General features: G+C 45.3%; 1 protein-coding gene across 1 annotated transcript in view; it reads left to right on the top strand.

Annotated features, from left to right (window-relative positions):
* The window catches only part of GID4 (GID complex subunit 4 homolog), a 31,388-nt gene extending 20,974 nt beyond the window's left edge, over positions 1-10,414 (top strand). The window contains exon 7 of the mRNA XM_049870857.1: positions 2,407-10,414. Coding sequence (XP_049726814.1) covers positions 2,407-2,470 — 64 coding nt within the window. The 3' untranslated portion in view covers positions 2,471-10,414. The remainder of the gene's footprint in view (positions 1-2,406) is intronic.
* The last annotated feature ends 10,774 nt before the right edge of the window (positions 10,415-21,188 follow it).

Here is a 21,188-nt window from a genome sequence, read left to right as displayed (position 1 = left end):
ATAGATTCGTGCTTTATTTAGACGCTGAGGCCAATTTAAATGCTCTCAGTTGCTCTAGAGCCCACAAAGCAGAGAAAAGGAGAAGAAAGTGATGTTATAGATAAAGGGAGGTAGGGACAGTTGCCAGGAAGCCAATTCCAACTCATGGTGACCCCATGTGTACAGAGTAGAACTGCCCCATAGGATTTTCATGGCTGTGACCTTTCAGAACCAGATCACCAGGCCTTTCTTCCAGGTGCCTCTGGAAGGGTTGAATTGCCAACCTTTCTATTAGTAGTAGAGCACTTAACCATTTGCACTACCCAGGGACTCCTAACTTATTGCAGAATACTTTCTAGCAATACTATATTTTTGGCAGTGTTTTAGTCTTGATGGCTTTGTATTTATTGCTCCCAAGTTAATGCAGTAAATAAAATTTAAGACCTGATTGTGGGCAGTGTGGATTTTGCTGTTGGCGTTCTTTTACATTTTTGTGGTCTCAGTCCTTGGTCCCACATGCGCTTGATTCAGCCTGGTGACCCAGGAGCCTGTGGGAGCCGGTAGCCCTGCCCTGCCTTATCCAAGATGAAGGGCTAAAAGCCCCCCAGGTGCTAGCTTTGGTCCCCTTCTTGGGCCTCTCCTGTCTCCTTGCTGCTGTACCTGGGGTGTGAGCCCTGTTATGGATATCTGGCTCCCCCTCAGTGTGACCCCTTCCCATCTTTCCCACTTTGGTGGCCCTGAGCTGGAAGGACTCAAGTTCCTTGTGTAGTGGCAGCAAGATTATATCTGTGAGGAAATACCCACCCTGTAGGCATGATTACTAAGCCTTTGGTTCTGTTTTCAAATTAGCTTTAAAACTTTTCATGATTCTATTTTTTTTAACAACAACGTTATCAGTTATTTGAAGTGTACAACTCCATGTCTTTAGTGTGTTCACAGACTTGTGCAGCCACCACCATGGAGTTTAGAACATTTTCATGATTCCAAAAACGTTAGCAGTCACTCCCCATTTCCCCCAGCCCCTCCCCCACAGTCCTAACCTAGGAAACCACTAATCTATTTTCTGTTGATTTCCTGTTCTGGACATTTCATATAAATGGAATCATACAGTATTTGGCCCTTTGTGACTGCCTTTTTCCACTCAGCATAGTGTTTTCAGGGTTCGTCCATGCCATTGTGTATCAGTGCTTCATTCCTTTTTATGGCTGGGTAATAGTCCATTGTATGGATAGACAACATTTTGTTTACCCATTCATCTGTTCATGGAAATTTGGGTTGTTCCCATCTTTTGGCTATTATGAATAATGCTGCAGTGAACATTTGTATGCAGGTTTTTGTGTGAATATATGTTTTTGTTTCTCTTGGGTATAACCTAGGAGTGCAATTGCTAGGTCAAATGGTAACTCCATGTCTAACCTTTTGAAGAACTGCCAGAAGTTTTCCACAGTGGCTGCACCATTCTACTTTTGCACCAACAGTGTTTGAGGGTTTCAGTTTCCCTGTGTCCTCACCAACACTGATTATCTGACATTTTGATTACAGCCATCCTAGTGGGTGTGAAGTGGTGTTTCATTGTGGCTTTGCTTTGCATATCCCTGCTGGCTAATGCATAATCCTTTTTTGATCATTTTTTTAAAAGGAATAAATTGCGTTTTACCTGTGTTCTTCTTTTATATGCTCTTCCTCCTTCTTTGTGAAGCAAGAGGGACAGAGCTGACATCCAAACCATGGACTCTCAGCATCCCAGGGGTTCTCGCCCCAGTGTATCGAGTGTCCAAGCATTGCTTCTCCTTCCTGCCTGGCTCCGCACCCACCTACCAGTTGGGGGGAGAGGGGGACAAACACCTCACACCTCCCTGTGGGGAGGACAAACACCTCACACCTCCCAGTGGTAAGACAAACACCTCACACCTCCCTGTGGGGGGACAAAACACCTCACACCTCCCACCATTTAACAGACACAGTGAAGAGCTGGGGAAGTGAGAGTGAAAATGGTCAAATGAAATGTATTTCTATGCTGTTGTTGGATGCTGTGAGACGGGGGGTGTGCGATGTCATCCATGAAGTTCTTAGGCTCCTATTGCCTGATCCTACATGTAGGGAGCTGAAGTGCTAGAAGGAGGAGAGGCAGGGCAAGGGAGTGAGGACGAGGGCCAAAGGCCAGGGCGAGCTGTATAAAACGCACCATGACTACTTCTGATTGGAGCAGAATGCCAAAACAGCTCATCTTATGCATAGTTCAGGAGGGTTCCCCAAAAAGTTTGGAATAAATTTAAATTAGGTTTCACTTAGGAAGCATAAGGTGACTGCATTTCAAGTGTGCAATGGTCCTTGGGCTCAGAGGGAGTGCCCCTAACATCCTCAGGAGCTTGGTTTTCAGCATGCATTAGGTGACTGCTGCCCATTTGTGTCTTTCCACCTCTGCAGGTACCAGTCCCTCAATCTGACTCATGTTCCTGAACACAGCGCACCCATTTATGAATTCCGGTGACAACGGTTCAGAACAGCCACCAAATAAAACTTAACTTGGCAAAAAGAGCTTTGCCAAGAAAATGTGTACCTGCCAGAACCAGGAGGACATGTGTTCCTGTCTCTTCAGAGTAGACTGCACCAGAGAGCATGAGCGTGAGCCCACAGACGCTGGGAAGCACAGCCGATGCCGGCAGGTGAAGGGCTCCTCGCTCTGCCTTCCTCTCTGTGGCTACTTGGTCTTAATCTGTTTTTAAGCTACCTTAAATGCACTTTTCCTTCTTGCTCAGCTAACTTCTGTATCACTGAAATGCCCATTCCTTCCTCATCCCAGCCTCCAGCTGCGGAGGACATCAGCTCCCTGGATCACCTTTGGCCTTGGTGCTCAGCGGTTCCTATTCCTCTGCCCACCTCAGAGCCAACTGACGGGCCTGGGCCCTCCCCTCCCCAGTCGTTTGGGCTGGTAGCTCAGAGAAGGCCGAGCCCAAGCCACCTGTGCCCTCAGAGCTCTGCGGGGAGCTGGCAAGCCGGCCTGCCCAGCCTAATCAGTCTCAGTTCTGATTGGTCGGTGGGGTCAGTTAGTGCCGCCCAGCCATGACGTAAGCAGCACAAAGCTAGTAAGTGGCTGTGGGTTCCGGGCCTGCCATGGTGGTCACTGAATTTAAGGCTTCCAGGTCCCCGGCAGGAGCAGATTCCAATCCTGCCTGCTCAGTACATTTGCTCCAAACTTTTGAACTTGAGGGCAGTACTAAACTTAATGAAAATAAGAGTTTTTTATTACAAAATTATTTTTATGGTCCTTGAACAAGGACCCTTGGCAAATGCACAATTATTCAGAATTACATTTTATCGTTTTCACATTGAAAACAACAAATGTTGACTTAGTAATTTTTATACCTATATCTATATGTATGTGTATATTTAATCAACCAGCAGTTTTGAAACTAGTCATCCTGGTACAAAAGTTTTGCAGCATTGCATAAATTATAGTACTAAACACGAGAGCTGTTCGGGGGCCAGTTTAGCATTTGTACCCTCCTCCTTTTGCTGCTTCAGACAGCAGTCTTCCTGGCAGCCTTCTGTATCTGGCAGAAGGAGCAGAGGTTCTCCTGAAATACGGGGGTGTGGGGAGGGGCGGGAATATGAACACGCTCAAGTAACTCGAGGCTCGTGCCAAAGTGTGTGTGTGCGCGCTTTGTTTTGTTTTTTAAATGTTGAAAAAGCTTAATAGGTTGGCATCAGCTATAGCCCACAAAGATGGGCAGGGCTTTGCAGGGGTTGGCATTTTCTGGTGGCTTATAAGACTTCCTCAGAGTACAAGAGGAAAAGCTTTAAGACAGAAGAGCATTAGAACCCAGGGGAGCAGAGGAACTTGAAGGTTGCCTGTCCACTGGTCTGAGAAAACAAAGCCTTTGGGTTAGATGAGTACTGAGGAAATCTTTTTATTGTTAAAATAAAGTGACTTTCCTTTTAATGATACAGTACTGTATATTACTGAGACAGAGTATTAGGGGAGGCTTACATGAGACAGATGTGGAGCAGTAGTCAGCGGACCCTTATCATAAAATCTGTGCAGGAGTGTGACAACCCATTTAGTAAGGTCAGAGCCTTGGAACCCTAAAAATTTGTCCTAGTGTCTTAGGTGGGAAATAACTCACATCTGTTCCCAGAGATGAGTCAGAAAAGTTTTCTTGATTTTGAAATTTAAAAGAAGACTGGCTCTGGCCAAACCCAGCTGATTCCACACAGATGAGCGGGTGGGTGCACCACTGTAGCTGCAGAGTTACCCTGGTGAACTTTGTATAGGAGTCAGGGCCGGGCCAGGGCTGTGCTGGTTTCTTGATTCCCACAGGCCCTTTGGTTTCCTGTCAGTTCTCTCTGTGGCCCGCTGGTTAGTATCTCCTGTGTTTTGCAAGCCTCCTCTGAAGACGCAGGCCCTGCTCAGGGCCCTGGGGGTGAGGCCACCCTCCAGGCTTGCTGGGGGCAGGTATATGTGTCTTTGAGGGGTAGGTTGAGTAGGCAGGGAGGGATATTTGCAAGAATTGCTGATGTTCAGCTAGCCAAATGGGAATAAGCAAGGTTCTATTGTAGGGTTTTTATTGTTTGTTTGTTTTTTTTAAGTTAGGTGATGAGATGTACCAGTTGTGTTGGGGAAAAATGAAGAAGTGATACCCTTAACAGATCTTTTGGCCACATCTGTGATGAATTCTGCCCACCATGGATAGGGAAGGGATTAAGTATTTCTCACCTCTGCTCAGAAACTCCCAGCTGATTGACATTGACCCCTCCTTCCCTCAGAGAGCTTACTTCTTCCAGCCAGTTCCCAAAGGAACTTCGGGGAGTTAGCCCCATTTGTAGTTACTTTTACTCTTTTCTGAACCTTCTCAGTGGTTTACATGACTCTGCTACTATGTGCAATATTTTTGGTTGACGTTTGTATCCATCATTAAGAAGGTAGTACAGATTGCAGATTTTCTGCCATCTTCCTCTACACCAAACAGACCCGACAGGAGGTGGGTCCTCAGAATTGGCTGCTCTTTCTCCTTTGCTCAGAAAGCTTCCATCCTGTGCTCCCCCAGCCTGGTCACTTGCCAGGCTGGAGTTATTCCCATCCTTCACCATTATAGACCGTTTCTGCTGCCGTCCAAAAGTGACTAAACAATGCCTAATGCTAAGCAGAAAGTCCGTGTGTGCTGGTTTTGTTTGGGGACGTTGGAATCACAGACTCCAGAGGAGCACAGAGGTGTTCCAATGTCTTTGCTTTTAGAAACAGGGAATTTATGTTCTCTCTAAGGCCTTGAATTGAGTTTTTCTTTTCCACATAAAATAGTCTGATAAGCTAATTTTCTAGAAAGAAACGCCATTGAGTATGTTGTATTGTGGTTTAAAATTACTAACACATTCTGAAGAAGAGAAATAAGATTTGATTTGGAATCTTACATGTTTTTAAAAATTAGATTTGAATGGGCGCAAGGTTTGACTATTTTGTTTCTTTATGGAGGACATGTGGAAAGAGTTCGAGGGTTTGGAATTGGAGAAGTATTTTGCAGAGCTATCAATGTCCAGATAATTTTTAAAAATAAATAAAGGTATTTAAGCAGTGAATTTGTCCTGTTTCTAACTCAAAACAGCCATATTAGAAGAAAACTGTCCTTTTACTGGCCCTGTGGCTACAGAGATGTCCTGGGCTACCGGAACCCTCGGCAGGGACTGAGGTCCTCTCTGGGCAGCTGGCAGCAAGGTCTGGCCGCTCCTTCCTTCCCACTCTGGGGCTTTCAGCCACTCCATGCTCCTGCTGGAGCTCCATGTTGGTAATTTCTGTATTTCTTTAGAAATACAGAGCATTTCTTTTTTTGCAGGGTTTATACTTTTATTTAATAACAGAACATACGCAGACAGAGCACACAGGGCGCCCTGCAGCCCCACCACACTCCAGCACCTGAACAGGGTGTGCTAGGGACTTCCCAGGGCAAACATTGGCCCTGGTCCTCTGCCCCAGGAACCAAGGCCCCAGCTCCCCAGTTACACCACATTTGGATAGACCACCCTGAATGGCATCGATATATCTGGGTTCTCCTGTCGTGATGTCAGGTTTCAGGGCCCAGGCAGCACCAAGGGGGAGACCTGGAAACACTATTTTAATTTTTGAGGAAATGTATAAAGTGTTGAAAAGGTTTAAATTTTAAGCAAGTTGAAACGCTAAGGGTGTTTACACTAGTGGCCTGCAGAGTCCCCCATGCTGGTGCAGTGTCATCTGATCTTACGTTGTTTAAACAATACTGAATTTTTTCCTCCCGTAAGACATGGTATGGAAAAAGGACTAGACTGTTCACTGTGCTGAGCTCCTACAGTTTAAGACACCATTTACTGGCTATTTCGTAGTCCCCAGTCTACCTCTAAATCATGATGTGACCCCTGGAGCATCAGCCGACCTCTCTGAGCCCATGTGTCCTTGTTGGAAGGTGAAAAGAACAGCCCCCACCTACATCGTAGAGCTGCTCCAGAGTTAGTGAGGTACTCTGGAAAGGACTTTGTAAACTGAAAACACATTACAAAGGTAAAAGGTTATGCTTGCTTAATAATAATTCCACAAATGTTTACTGAGTCTTGCCACATGCATTGCACCATTCTAGGTATAGGGGGTGATGCAAAAAAAGACATGCTACTGCCCTCGAGCGAATAGAATAGGATGTAAATTAGGATTTTCTGACCACACGGTCAGCCCATCCCTCTTTCTTATCTCCATTCTGACATCCCTAATGTCTAACTTTTACCCTGCTGTATTTCTAAGCTGGCCATAGAAACAGTAGACACGTGCAGCTTGGCAGGTGATTCTCTGTATTAAGTGCGAAACCAACTGCAAGACAGGACAGAAGGACAAAATTCTAAACATCGAAGCTGTCTCCATTGATCTGAACCGCAGCAATGAAGGCAGGCACTAAATTGCTCAGTAATGAAATAGGCAGCTGGTTTCAATACCAGGAAAAAGCGACTGAAAATTGAAGTGCAACTGAGCAGCCTTTCTCTCCAGATTTTTCTTCCAAAACATCTAAAGATTAGAATTCCTTATTTGCACGTAAGAGGAAGAACGTGTAAGGCTTTTCACTTGTGGAGAACCATATGCTGAAATTCAAGTTTAATGGGCCATTTTTTCCTTCCAGTTTCTTAGCATGCCGCACTTTTCAATGCATTGGTCATCGTTCCTCTCCTAACTGCTCAGTAGCCCCTGCATTTCACTCCTCCCTTAGCTGGCACTGGCTTAGAGCACGGCTCTCAGGCTTATAAGCGCTGGCTGAGAGCACGGCTCTCAGGCTTGGGCACACATTAGAACCATCCAGGAATCTCAAAAACCCTCATGTCGATCCCCAGACCTTCTGTTAGCCCAAGACAGGAACCATTCCCAAAGCCAACTCTTCAGACAGGGGTCGGACTGGACTAGGATAGAAAATGATGCTGGGGAAGAATGAGCTTCTTGGATCAAGTAGACACATGAGACTGTGCATCTCGTGTCTGAAAGGGAGATGAGAGGGTAGGGGGTGTCAGAAGCTGCCCAAATGGACACAAAAAGAGAGAGTGGCGGGAAGGAGTGTGCTGTCTCATTAGGGGGAGAGCGATTAGGAGTATATAGCAAAGTGTTTATAAATTTTTGTATGAGAGTCTGACTTGATTTGTCAACTTTCACTTAAAGCACAATAAAAAAAAAAAAAAAAACCTTCGTGTCGAGGTTGTACCCCAAACCAGGGAAATCACAACCTCTGGCTGCACCCACCCATTTTCATTTTTAAGCTCCCCGGTAATTCCAGTGTGCAGGGCAAGCTGAGACTGCTCACCAAGAGGAAGTGAGCCTCCCCCCGCCACTGAAACTGGGGAGAAGCTTCCAGGCACGTGATGTTGGTGCACTGCCCCTTAAGTGTGGTCCCTGCTGAGCACAGACAGTGCAAATGCCACCCATTTTCAGGAGTGTAGTGGCATAGTGGCAAGTGGCAAATGCCATGCTGGTCTTCTTGCCTGTGTGCAGTGGGAGCCAGTGAAAATTCCAGCCCTGTCTAAAACTTGGAGCCCTTGAAAATCAAAAGAAGGGGTGGCACAGTCCTTTCACTTTACCTTTGTCAGGGCTTCACACGTTCAGCAGAGAGTTCTCTAGTCTTTATTTTGTACTAAGCACTACTCTGGGAGCTTAGAATGCTTCAGTGAACAGAACAGATAACATCCCCAGTATGGCTCATGCTCTTGAGGAGGAGGATACATAATTAGCAATAAAGAAGTGGTGTAATGCTAGATGGTGATAGCACTAGAGGTAAAGACGAAGCAGGGGGAGGGATGCCGGGCTAGACTGGAGAGAGCGCGAGTTGCAATTTTTAAAAGATGGTCAGGGTGGGCCTCATTGAACAAAGACCTAGAGGTGAGGGAATGAGCCCAGTGGATTTGTGGGGAGGAGCATTGCAGGCAGAGGCTAGCAGCGCGGTGGTCCCGTGGCCACGAGAGGCAGCCGAGCTAGCGGAAGAGCGGAGCAGTGTGGGCTTCTGTAGGTCACTGTCACTATAAGGTACTGTGGCTTTCAGAGTGAGATGAGAGCCATTAGAGACTTGAGTAGAGGAACGACGTGGTGTGATTACACAGGGTCGGAGGCTACAGAGGGGGATAGCAGAGCTGGGGAGAAGCAGTACAGTCTGCATCGATTCTAAAGGGAGGGCCACAGGGTTTGCTGACACACTGGATATGACCTCAGCAGCAAGAGCAGCCAGGGGATTCCAGGATTTGGGCCTCAGCACCTGGAAGGCTGGAGCTGCCACTGTGTCAGTGAAGGTTATTCCAGCCGTGGCAGAGAGAAACCCTTAACTTAGGTCTCAGTGGCTTTCCCTAACAGAAGTTTACTTCTCCTGCTCGTCAAGTCCAGCTGATAAAAGGTAGAGGTGGACTCAGGCAGACCGAGCTCCGGAGACTGGCCTGGGCAGAACAGCTGGCCCATGGCATCCACAGTCTATTCAGAAGTAGACTGGGGAGTGAGAACCTCGCCTTGCACGGCCTTTTCCACTTTATGAAAGTAGTTCCTGGGAGCAGGTCTACTGGAGGCCACCTTGCTCCCGCCTGTCCCCAGAGCTGCACCAGCTGCCAGGGGGCGGGGGTGCTGGGGAGCATGGCCTCACTAGGTGCCCTGGTGGGATTTGGTGAAGGGCAAGCAGTCTCTTAAGGCAAAAACTATGGCTGGACCAGGTCTGAGGGCAGAGCAGGAGTCCAGCTTTGGGCATGTTAGGTTTGATCCTGTCTCAGAACAAAAACGCTGTGTACAGTGTGACAGAGGCCTAATATGCTAACCATGCTATCTAATTCTAATCTGGATTTCTAGGCTAACAGCTGTTTTTGAGAAAAACATGTTTTTCCTCCCTGGTCAAAACCAGGATGGGAAACCATATGCTCCAAGGCTCTTGACCAAGTGATGGCTTGGTCTGCACCCCTCAAAATACTTGTACTCAGGAAGAGTGCTGTCTGGGTGCTTTTGCCAGCACGGTATTTTTGTAAGACAAAGAAAATACATGTAAGCATCTTGTGATCACTGTCTAAACATCCTGTGAAACTATAATCTCTAAATATAGCACTAATTGGTAACCAATCAGTGTTTTGCAGCTATACCGTCTGAACGAACCACCAATAAGGTACCTTTCCCCGCCTCCCAAGATTCCACCTCCCACTCCCCTGATGGGAGAAGCACCAATCAAGAATGACCTGTGGCTGATGCCTGCTATAAAGATAGTAGAATTATCGCCGATTCACACCCTGTATTTGGACACCACTGCCCCATCTCAGTGAGCTGAGCTGTTCCCAGTTGGAACTGTAATCTTTGCTTGGAATGAAGCTCTGTGGTTTTATCTTAAACAGGCTTGTTTTTCTGTCCCGCCGGGACATTTTGGCGCAGCGGCGGGACGCGGAAACGCTGCTCAGCCGGTGTGGACCCGCTTCCCGGCCGCGCCCCTCGTGCCCGGCAGGGCTCTCCACTCTCCTGTGCTTTCGGTTCGCTCCCAGCCGTACTTGTCGAGGAGACTTGCAGTGCTGTCCCAGTCACTCTTGCTCGCTTTTGTTTCCCTGGGGGCCTCGCTCGGGGTCTTGAGACCGACTTTCCCTGTCTCTAGAGCTTTGAGGGTTGTCCTTTTTCCCACGCGTGGTCGCCAGCTGCGCTGAGGAACAGACCACCCCGTCCCCAGGGACTCCTGTGATCAATGGCAGGCTATGCCCGGGATAGTGTTGAGAAATGTTGACCAAAAATAGAGAACTTTTGACATGTCAAAAATTACCTTTTTGCGCTCCAAGTTAGAGAAACGAGGTGCCGGGGTCAGACAGAAACAGTGAGATACTTTTTACAATAAAGAATCAGCTTCCCTTGCGGGACCGTATCCAAATTGAAAGAGAAGCAAAATTAACCCCTCCTCTGACCTTTCCCCTGCCCCGCTTGCTGCCTCCCCAGCTCCTCCACCAGCAGACCCCTTTGCCTGATTCCTACCGCCCCCACTCCCGCTCCCCCTCCTCGCGTATCTGTCAACCAAGGCTTCCTTTGCACCATCCCTCCCCCCCCACCCACTGCTGCCCCCAAGGGACCGGAATCCGAACCAGCCTTAAGAATGCCTCTTAAGATTTCCCTACCCTGAAGAGGCTAATAAACTGCCCCAAATAACCTTTGCCCCGTGGTCCGGGCCCGAGCTTCATGCTGTCGTCAAAGACTTCCCAAATCCACTGGAGGGAGCCTATAAATTCACCCAAGAATTTATTTTAGCCCAAATTTATGAACCAGGGCTGGCTGCTACTTATAACCTTATCCATATGTTAGTGGAGACCGGAGATGCTTCCAGGTGGGTGGAAAAAAACTAAATGAAAATCCGCTGAGAAATGCTTAACTGTAGGCCCCAAAGCCCCTGGGAGTACACATTTTTAGCTAAAACTAAAATTTATTATTTGCTTATTAAAGCTATTCCTAAGGTTTTATTAAATAGATTTGCTTATTAAATCTGTACCTAAGGTTTTCCCCAGAAAATAGATTGGGCCAAAATTCAGGGTTATACTCAAGACAAAGGTAAGAATTGTATAACTACCGTGACCGACTAACCCAGTGATTTGATGAGCATTTGGGGGTAAAACCTAGAGGATACGGAGACTAAGATTGCTTTCAATTTGCTCTTTATTAACAGTCTCCAACCCGAGCTCAGCAGTCTGGTCAAGTGCCACAAATTAGATTAGGAAAACATTGAAACCAACAGATTAGCTACATTGGTCTATAAAATGAACCATACTTTGGAACAACAAGAAGCTGAACAGAAGATTTAAAAATAGGCAAAATATAAGGGCTTTGCAAATGCAGCAATTATAGTCTGCCACAAGAGGGCAGCCACAGCCCTCTAGGAAAGCGGATGCAAAGTAAAGTTCCGGGAATCCACTGTTATTTCAAGAATCCAGGACACTTTAAAAACGTTTGCCTCAAGCTTAAAAACAAGGCAGGCACTTTGCCCCTTCCATGACTGAGTGACGGGGCTCCCGGGGTAAGTTAGGGGCTTTTCTTTGGTTCGCTTGGACTCACAAGGTAAAACTGTTACTAAGATTAAAGGAGTGCAGGGAATGCCAGGGACCAGTCCTAAGACATATAGATGGGGACTCTGATGTTTACAACAACACCCTAGTGAGCCATATGGCATGATTTAATGAGTCACCAACGGCGAGCTCTAGATAAAGAACAAGACCAATGGAAGAAAAAGGGTTGCCGCCTTAATGGCGTCTCTAGAATTTGAAAAGGACCCAATAAAAAACCTAAACCCCACATTGGAAGCCAGCCCTCCCCAGGTCTTTACATGTTCCCCTAGCTCAACTCTCCATGCTAGTAACCACTGGGAAAAAGACAAACCTATCAAAGAAATTGTGAAGACACTTTTGGGGTGCAGCCAACCATGTCCCCCAACATTGCTCCATATGCTCTCAGTTTAATGCTGGTCGAGCTTACAGAGCTCCCCTGGGGAGGTACCCCTTACCTCTTGGGCCAGTGCTTGAAGGGCAGATTGACTTTATTTAATTGAGGCCTTTCGGGGGTATAAATTTATTTTAGTTACGGTTTGGAAATTTTCACTAGCCGGATTGCCACAGCATCATCTGTGACCAAGAAACTTAGAGAACATCGTCGCTAACTGGGGTGCCTCGAGAGCACTTTGCAGTGACCGAGGTACCCACTTTACTGGATAAATCACAAAGGATTTATGCAGACTTTTTCCTATTTTTCAGAGGCTGCATTGCCCATACCATCCACAGTCCTTGGGTTTGGCTGAGAGAATGAATGGTATAATTAAAAATCAATTGTCAGAGCTACCCCATTCTTTAGGATTGTCCTGAATACAAGTGTTACCAATAGTCCTATTAAATCTAAGGTCAGCACCTTTGGCCCTTCCCTATGGGTCAGCCTGAGTTGATTCCAACTTTATGCAAGTCAGCTTTTTAAAGTACTGTAAGGCACTAACACGTTATGCCCAGGCTTATAACAATCTAGTTGGAAAAAAAAAAAAAACTTATAATCAAGAAAAGCCTGTGGAGCCCACTGAAAGGGCTATCCAACCAGGAAATCATATACACTAGATGAGACACCAGCGAAAAGATTCCCTGGAACCACGATAAAAAAAAAAAAAAGACTCTCAAGTTCTTACTGATCAGTGTGCTGCAAAATTACAGGGGATAAAAAAATACACCTATCACAATTAAGGAGCCCTGGTGGCACAGTGGTTAACAGCTTGGCTGCTAACCAGAAAGTTGGCAGTTTGAATCCACCAGCTGCTCCTTGGAAACCCTATGGGGCAGTTTTCCTCTGTCCATACGGTCTCTATGAGTCAGAATCTACCCAACGGCGATGTTTTTTTTTTTTTTTAATCACAATTCAAGAAGACCGCAGCCCCCAAGTGGACTGTGCAGCCCACTGAGGAACTTAAACTAAAGTTTAAAAAGTACCAGGATGAGAAACAGCTGACAGCTGAGCGGACAGCTTCCTCTCAAGATACCAGGACCAGACATGTATGAAAAAAAAAATTTTTTTTTTTTTAAAGCTGGTTGAAATTCTTGGACTAATTTTCTTCCTAATTGTTGTACCTATGACTTTCATAATCCTCCTTCAGAGCTTTAAAGTGATTCCATGTGTGGTATCTTACAAGTTGAACTAAAGCCTTGTTCACCAGTAGTACCCACCAATTGTAGCATGCCACGAGTGATTGACTTTCCATGAAAGATGAAATTTTACTAGTCATAGCTTTATGTTTAATCTTAATCACCTTTGAAATCTGCTTTTTCCCAAGTTAGGACTGTGCAATTAAGTGGTTCATTCCTGTGCTAATTTTGAAACCTTGTTATATCTTTCCTTATTAAGTCTTTTAGCTGTTTGTTTTTTGTTCATGGTCATAAAAGCAATACAGAATTTAGTCCCACATATTCATATGTTATTTACTAGAGAATTTTATTTCATTATAGTTATTATTTGCCTGTCAATAGCCCTTATATACCTCTTTTGGGCAAATTTTCTTACACTATGGAGCTTAACACCTGGCATGAAGATGCCTTTGTTAGATTCTCCCAAGTACCTAGCACTGATAATCTCACTGAATGCTGGATTTGTCATTCTTCCCTCAAATCCAGTCTTGCTAATTCTGACCCTTTAGCATCCACCGTATAGAATTATAGTTTCATACCAAAGCAACCATTAATCCCAACATCACCCTTAAGCAAACCATACCTATTAGACTATGACATCCTCGTGGATCGTTGGCCCAACGTCAAATAGCATGCTTTAATTTAATCCAACCCATAACACCTGACAGGTCATAAAGGACCTGAGAGCTTGTTTTGCAAAATGTAGGGGTGTTTGTGTTTGCCAAATTAGCTAGTCATCCCAACACGGAGAATTCCCCAGATACCTTGAGATTTTAGCAAGTTAAGGCAAAGGAATTACCTGACTGTAGAAAGAATGATTCATCCCCTGTTTGTACTAGACTCTGGAACCCTTTAAAGACAGGACAGTTATCCATTTGTGACAATTCCCTAACAGAACCTTGGCTTGAACAAGTAAATTGAAACATTCCCTTCCCACATAATTATACCAGAAACAACATGATCTGTGATCCTTATCGATATGTATTTTTATGTGGGGGATAAGATGATTCCCCAAAAAAGAAAACAGATCCAAGCAATGAGCCGTATACTTGGACATTGCCCTGTTTAGATGGAACGTGATGGGCCAATATACCTTGGGACATAAAGGTGTCCCCCCAAATATTCATTCATACAGTGAGAGTGTACATTAGACCAATTATTTTAAATTATTAGAAGAATAAAGAGATACTTCATTGACACCCCAGTTGTCTTAGTTATCTAGTGCTGCCATAACAGGAATACCACAAGTGGATAGCTTTAACAAAGAAAGAGAAATTTATTTCCTCACAGTCTAGTAGGTTACAAGTCTAAATTCAGGGCGCAAGCTCCAGGGGAAAACTTTCTGCCTGTGTTGGCTCTGGAGGAAGGTCCTTGTCCTCAATCCCCTGGTCAAGGAGCTTCTGAGGCACAGGGACCCTGTGTCCAAAGGATGCACTCTGCTCCTTGTGCTGCTTTCTTGGTGGTATGAGGTTCCCAGCTCTCTGCTTGCTTCCCTTTCCTTTAATCTCTTGAGAGATTAAAGGTGGTACAAGTCCACAGCCCAGGGAAACTCCCTTTACCTTGACCTGAGTGAGAGTGGTGTTATAATCCCACCCTAACCCTCTCAACAGAAAATTACAATCACAAAATGGAGGACAACCATTCAATACTAGGAATCATGGCCTAACCAAGTTGATACACACATTTTTGGGGGGACATAATTCAATCCATGACACCAGTGATAGATAGCTCCAGAGATGAATGGGCTTTCCTCCAAGGTCTCTTGCTGTTGGTAGACATCGCTGAAATTGAGGAATCCATTCACAATCTTCAGTCACCATGGAAAAAATAAATAATGATGTTGCTAATGGGATTGTGGCTCAGCAATAATCTTTAAATTCTGTTTCCAAAGTAGAACTAGACAACAAAATAACTATGGATTTTTTATTAGCCCAACAAATAGGCATTTGTGCTATAGCCAGTACCTCCTGATGCACCTGGATTAATGCTTCTGGAGAAGTAGAACAAGGTATCAGGCAAATTTACCAGAAAGCCATCTGGTTGCATGTTTCTGATATGGGATCAGGGTTTTTTCTTACTGATGTGTTTGGTTAACTTTCACAAGGAATGGGAGCCTGAATTAGATCAATTTTATTCACTGGAATTATGTTTTTAATGGTCATTGTCATCATAATTGGCACTGTTAAATATTACTTAAAATTAACCACCTGTGTTTTGACCTCAAGAACTAACGTGATGCCTATAAAAAAAATAATGTATGTGGAAACCGTCCAGGTCAATGACAACCTTGATGAAACCCCACTTGAGGGACAGAATAAGTCAGCCTTTTGTGCCTCTGATCCATTGCACCTGACACTGTCTCCTATTTCCTCCCCCTTTTGAGACCCCACCAAGCATCTCCCTCTAAGGCATGGTGAAGCTAGAGGAAACTTGCAGAAGATGGGTTACTCCTTTGTAAGCAGCATGAGGCCAGCCTAGCGTGAAGAGAACTCCACTATGTCAAGGTAAAAGGAAAACACTCAGTAGTGCTCTGTCACAATTGCAGTGTGGCGTCTGAGGTCTTAAATGCTTAATAATTTAAGCATCTACTAGAGTAAACAATAGTAGCAAGCCTGTCCATGTGAGAGAGACTACTCGATTCATCAGTGATCAAAAGATGCTCTATGAGATCTTTGATCAAAAGGAGGGAAATGTCTCAGGAAAAGACAACTTTTTAGTGCAGCCAGAGGAACAGAGGTATAATATGCTGACCGTGCTGTCTAATTCTAATCTGAATTCTAGACTAATAGCTATGTTTTCGAGAAAAACATGTTTTTTCTCAGTGGTCGAAACAAGGATGGGAAACGATATAGCCCAAAGGTCTTGACCAAGTGACTATATATACATGCCTCAAAATACACGTACTGAGGAAGAGTGCCGTGTGGATGCTGTTGCCAGCAAGGTACTTTTGTAAAATAGACAAAGAAAACACATGTAAGCATTTTGTGATCACTTTCTAAGCATCCTGTAAACTAGCTAAAATCTCTAATTATACTCCCTCCCCCCCCAAAAAAACCCACTGCTGTCGATTGCGACTCATAGCGACCCTATAAAAAAAAAAAGCTATCACTAATTAGTAACCAACCAGTGTTTTGCAGCTACACCCTCTGAACTAATAAGGTACTTCTCCCTGCCTCCCAAGATTCCACCTCCCACGCCCTTAATTGGAAAAGCACCAATTAAAAATGACCTGTGGCTGATGCCTCCTGTAGCAGGAGGATTATCCCCGATTCACAGCCCGCCTTCGAACACCACTGTCCCATCCTAATGAGCTGTGCTGTTCCCAGCTGGAACTGTAATATTTGCTTGGAATAAAGCTCTGTGATTTTTCTTTCTTTTTTTTTTTTTTTTTAATTATGCTTCAGGTGAAAGTTTACAGCTCAAATTAATTTCTCATACAAAAACTTATACACATTGTTATGTGACCCTAGTTGTTATCCCTATAATGTGACCTCACATCCCTCCTTTCCACCCCGGATTTCCTGTGTCCATTCAACCAGCTCCTATCCCTTTCTGCCTTCTCATCTTACCTCCGGACAGGAGCTGCCCCTTTAGTCTCATGTGTCTACTCGAACTAAGAAGCATACTCTTCAGGAGTATCATTTTATGTCTTGTAGTCCAGTCTATTCCTTGTCTGAAGAGTTGGCCTCAGGAAGAGTTGTTAGTTCTGGTTAACAGAGAGTCCGGGGGCCATGTCTTTTGGGGTTCCTCCAGTCTCAGTCAGACCATTAACTCTGGTCTTTTTACTAGAATTTGAGTTCTGGAAAAAATTTTTGGCTATTACAAATCAGATAAAAGTCTAATCTCAAAATCTCAAGAAAATCCAACACCTCTACAAAAAAAAAGATCAATAATCCAATTAAAAAATGGGCAAAGGAAATGAACAGACACTTCACCAAAGAAGACATTCAAGGGGCCAACAGACACTTGAGGAAATGCTCACATCTCTAGCCATTAGAGAAATGCAAATCAAACCACAATGAGATACCATCTCACCCTGGAATCAAAAAAACAGGAAATAACAAATGTCGAAGAGGCTGCAGGGAGATCCGAAACTCTTATGCACAGCTAGTGGGAATGCAAAATGATACAACCATTTTGGAAAATGATTTGGCGCTTCCTTAGAAAGCTAGAAATAGAAATACCACATGATCCAGCAATCCCGCTCCTAGGAATATATCCTAAAGACATAAGAGTCGTCACACGAATAGACATATGCACACCCATGTTCACTGCCGCACTGTTCACAATAGCAAAAAGATGGAAACAACCTAGATGCCCATCAACAGATTAATGGATAAAGAAACTGTGGTACATATACACAATGGAGTATTACACAACAATAAAGAACAACGATGACTCTGCAAAGCATCTCATAACATGGATGAATCTGGAGGACATTATGCTGAGTGAAATAAGTCAATCACAAAAGGACAAATATTGTATGAGATCACTACTGTAAATACTCATGAAAAGGTTTATATACAAAAACAAACAATCTTTGTTGGTTACAAGGAATGGGAGGGATGAGGATGGAAAATCACTTAATAGACAATAGATAAGTGGAAACTTTGGTGAAGGGTAAGACAGTGCACAATACTGGGAAAGCCAGCAGAACTTGTACAAGGAAAGGTCGTGGTAGCTCCATAGACACATCCAAACTCCCTGCGGGACTGAATTGCTGGGCTGAGGGCTATGGGAACCATGATCTCAGGGAATATCTAGCTCAACTGGCATAACGTACTTCATAAAGAATATGTTCTACATTCTACTTTGGTGAGTAGCGTCTGGGGTCTTAAAAGCCTATGAGTGGCCATCTAGGACACTCTACTGGTCTCACCCCTTTGGGAGCAAGGAAGAATTAAGAAAACTAAAGATATAAGTGAAAGATTAGTCCAAAGGACTAATGGACCACATCTACCACAGCCTCCACCAGACTGAGTCCAGTAAAACTAGATGGTGCCCCGCTACCACCACTGACTGCTCTGACAGGTATCACAATAGAGGGTGCTGAACAGAGCTGGAGAAAAATGTAGGACAAAATTCTAATTCCAAAAGAAAAACCAGACTTGCTGGCCTGACAGAGACTGGAGAAACCCTGAGGGTATGGCCCCCCAACACACTTTCAGCTCAGTAAGGAGGTCACTCTTGAGGTATGCCCTTCAGCCAAAGATTGAACCAGCCCATGGAACAAAACAAGACTAAAAGGGGCACACCAGCCTTGGGGCAGGGACTGGAAGGCAGGAGGGAAGAGGAAAGCTAGTAATATGGAATTGAGGGTTGAGAAGGAAGAGTGTTGACATGTCACGGGGTTGTTAACCAATGTCATATAACAATGTGTGTACTGTTTGATGAGAAACTAGTTTGTTCTGTAAACCTTTACTTAAATAAATAAATAAGTTCTTTAAAAAAAAAAAAAAAGACATCTACCTGCCTCATTCTCTGGATTTCAGCTCAAACGCCTGGTCTGAGGCCTCAGATGCTAACTCATCACAGAGGCAGGACTCAGTTTAAAACAGCCACACCCCCCGTGCCTAGTGGAGGTAGTCATGTTCATTTTGTGCCAACACAGCAGCTGTGCCCCACTGGATGGCCTGGCTGGCGAACAGAGGTGGTGGTGTATTCTGGGACTGGCTTCACTGGCCCTGTCCTCCCTGGAAGAGGGTCTGCTTCTTTGTTTTGTTGTGCTTCATGTTCACAGATGGAGGCCTCAGAGACACAGGCAGAACCATGTGGGCACTTGGGACTCCCAGAGGACCATGGATGGACAACGTCTGGTGGGGGGGCCACCCAGATTTGGACCTCTGGAAGGGAAGTCTGACAATGATTGAGACTGAACTTCCCCCACTTGTGTGCACAGGGGCTAAGAGTTGGGCTTAAATTAAAGATTGTGATTGTCTTAGTTTCCTGGGGCTGCCATAACAAAATACCACAAAGTGGGTGGCTTTAAAGAACAACCACGTATCATCTCACAGCTCTGGAGGCTGGCAGTCCAAATTCAACATGTCAGCAGCAGGACCATCCTTTTCTTGTCCACTCTAGCAGAAGACCCTAACTTCTGGCAGCTCCAGACTCTCTTGACATTCCTTGGCTCATAGATCTATTTTCAAGTGGCACCCTCTCCCTGCATCTATCCTTGCATGTTCTCCCCTTTTATAAGACATTCAGAAGGGATTAGGGTTAGGACCCACTCTACTGAAGTAAAACCTCCTTCATTTAACCAATAACATCTGCAAAGAAAAAACCTATTTTCCCAAACAAGATCACCTTCACAGGTACCAAGCTCCAGTTTGCCAAGAGCAAGGGTGATGAAGTGGGCCACACACACCAAATGCTGGCTCAATGGCTGAATCACTCACTTGGCAGCTAACTTGATTCACCCAGGTAGGTGCTGCCTCCATTCGAAAGTGAGACTGTAGCTCAGAGGTCACATGATCAGCAAGACCAGGGTGAGCACCTGCGCCTCTGGCCTCTTTGTTGGGTGGCAATGCTCACTTCATCCTTTCCAGGAGCCATCTGGCAAACATAGGTGCTCTGGAAATATATTTTCAATGAGTAAACAAATTTGAGCCAGGAATACTGGCCCTATTAGACAGCTGTGATTGTAAATGGTGACGTTCAGACGGGGTCCCAGCTACTTTGCCAGAATTTCTTCTCAAATGCTTCTATAGCTCCGGTAGCAGCCTCTCCTGGATTGTGTAAACTCTGTCTCAAGGGTGAGTTGGGCGACATGAACCAGCAGGACTCATGGCTGGCTTCCCAGGTTTGGGGCTGGAGGACCCAGACCTTCCAGCCAGGAAAGGCTGGTTGCTACCCAGAACAAGCTAAACACATGGTTGTGAGACAGGCAAGAGATCGGGCTGGCTGAATTAAATAGCCTCTGACTCAGTATTCTTGGAATCTAAACCTAAGTGCAGACCACCATATAACCTTCACTGCTGGAAGCCGAGAACTACTTGTGATTAACTAGGTGTTTAGACAAGATAAGGAGCTACATTTCAGGGCCCCGTGTGCTTGACCAGCTATAAATTACTGATAATCCTCCTGAGTTGTGTTTCAAGGCCCCACCAGGTGCAGAGCATGCACAGTAAAAGTCAACGTGGCCCATGATTGACCTTCCACAGGAGGCAAACGTGAGTAGAGACCCCTCACTGGGACTCGAACCAAGGTCCAGAGGCATCACGCATGCACAACATCCCAGAATAAGTCCTGTTCGACATGCCGGCAGCCTTTGTGACAGACTCCATCTTAGTTTCAGCAACCTCGCAGAGGAAATCCATCTTGAATTCTAATTGCGTGCACATTTGATTTTTATAATCCCTCCCCTTCTGGAAATCTCCACCCATTTAATGAAAAAAGATAATGCCTTTTTCCCACCTAAGTACTTTTATAAACTCTCAGAAATCCTTTGTTCGGGGACAGACTAGAGGCTAGCGTAGGTGGAAGCCCCTCTCCGTCTCTCCCTGGCAAGCGTTTACTCTCTTTCTGTCACTAATAAACCTTTGTTCATGTGGAACCTCTGAGCCCCTCCTGGTCATTCTTGATCCGTAGAAGGCAAGAACCTAGGCAGGGCTTAGTCCTGTGCTGGGAAGCTGTGCCCTGCAACAGTTATCTCCCCTAGCCCTTGAAGCAGGCACAAACCCCGTTATATTTGTGAAGAAACCGAGGCCCACGTAAGAGCAGCAGATGCAGTGACAGGGGTGTCCAAGCTCCTGGAAGTGAGTCCTTCGCTGAAACCCTTCTGTGTCCCCAACTGTACACTGGAAGTGCACACACCTCGGAGGGTGGGAGGGTGGTGGTAAATGAGGCCCAGAGAGCCAAGGTCATATGGAAGGGCAGCATGCAGCTGAAGCAAGCAGGAGTGGAGGCCCTTCACAGTTGTAGGGAGCCCTAGTGCCCAGAGGGTGTTCCAGTATATCGCCAGAAACCTCATATGCAAATATTTCTACCCACATCCTACCAAGTCACTCTGGGGTCACTGGCCTTGGAATGGAATGCCCTGCGTTCAAATCTCAGCCCTGCCATTCAGCAGCTTGAGC

The sequence above is a fragment of the Elephas maximus genome, chromosome 2 (genome assembly GCF_024166365.1).
Source record: "Elephas maximus indicus isolate mEleMax1 chromosome 2, mEleMax1 primary haplotype, whole genome shotgun sequence".
In the NCBI taxonomy this organism is placed as follows: Eukaryota; Metazoa; Chordata; class Mammalia; order Proboscidea; family Elephantidae; genus Elephas; species Elephas maximus.
The sequence above is the reverse complement of the archived record's forward strand: the minus strand, read 5'-3'. Positions and strand labels throughout refer to the sequence as shown.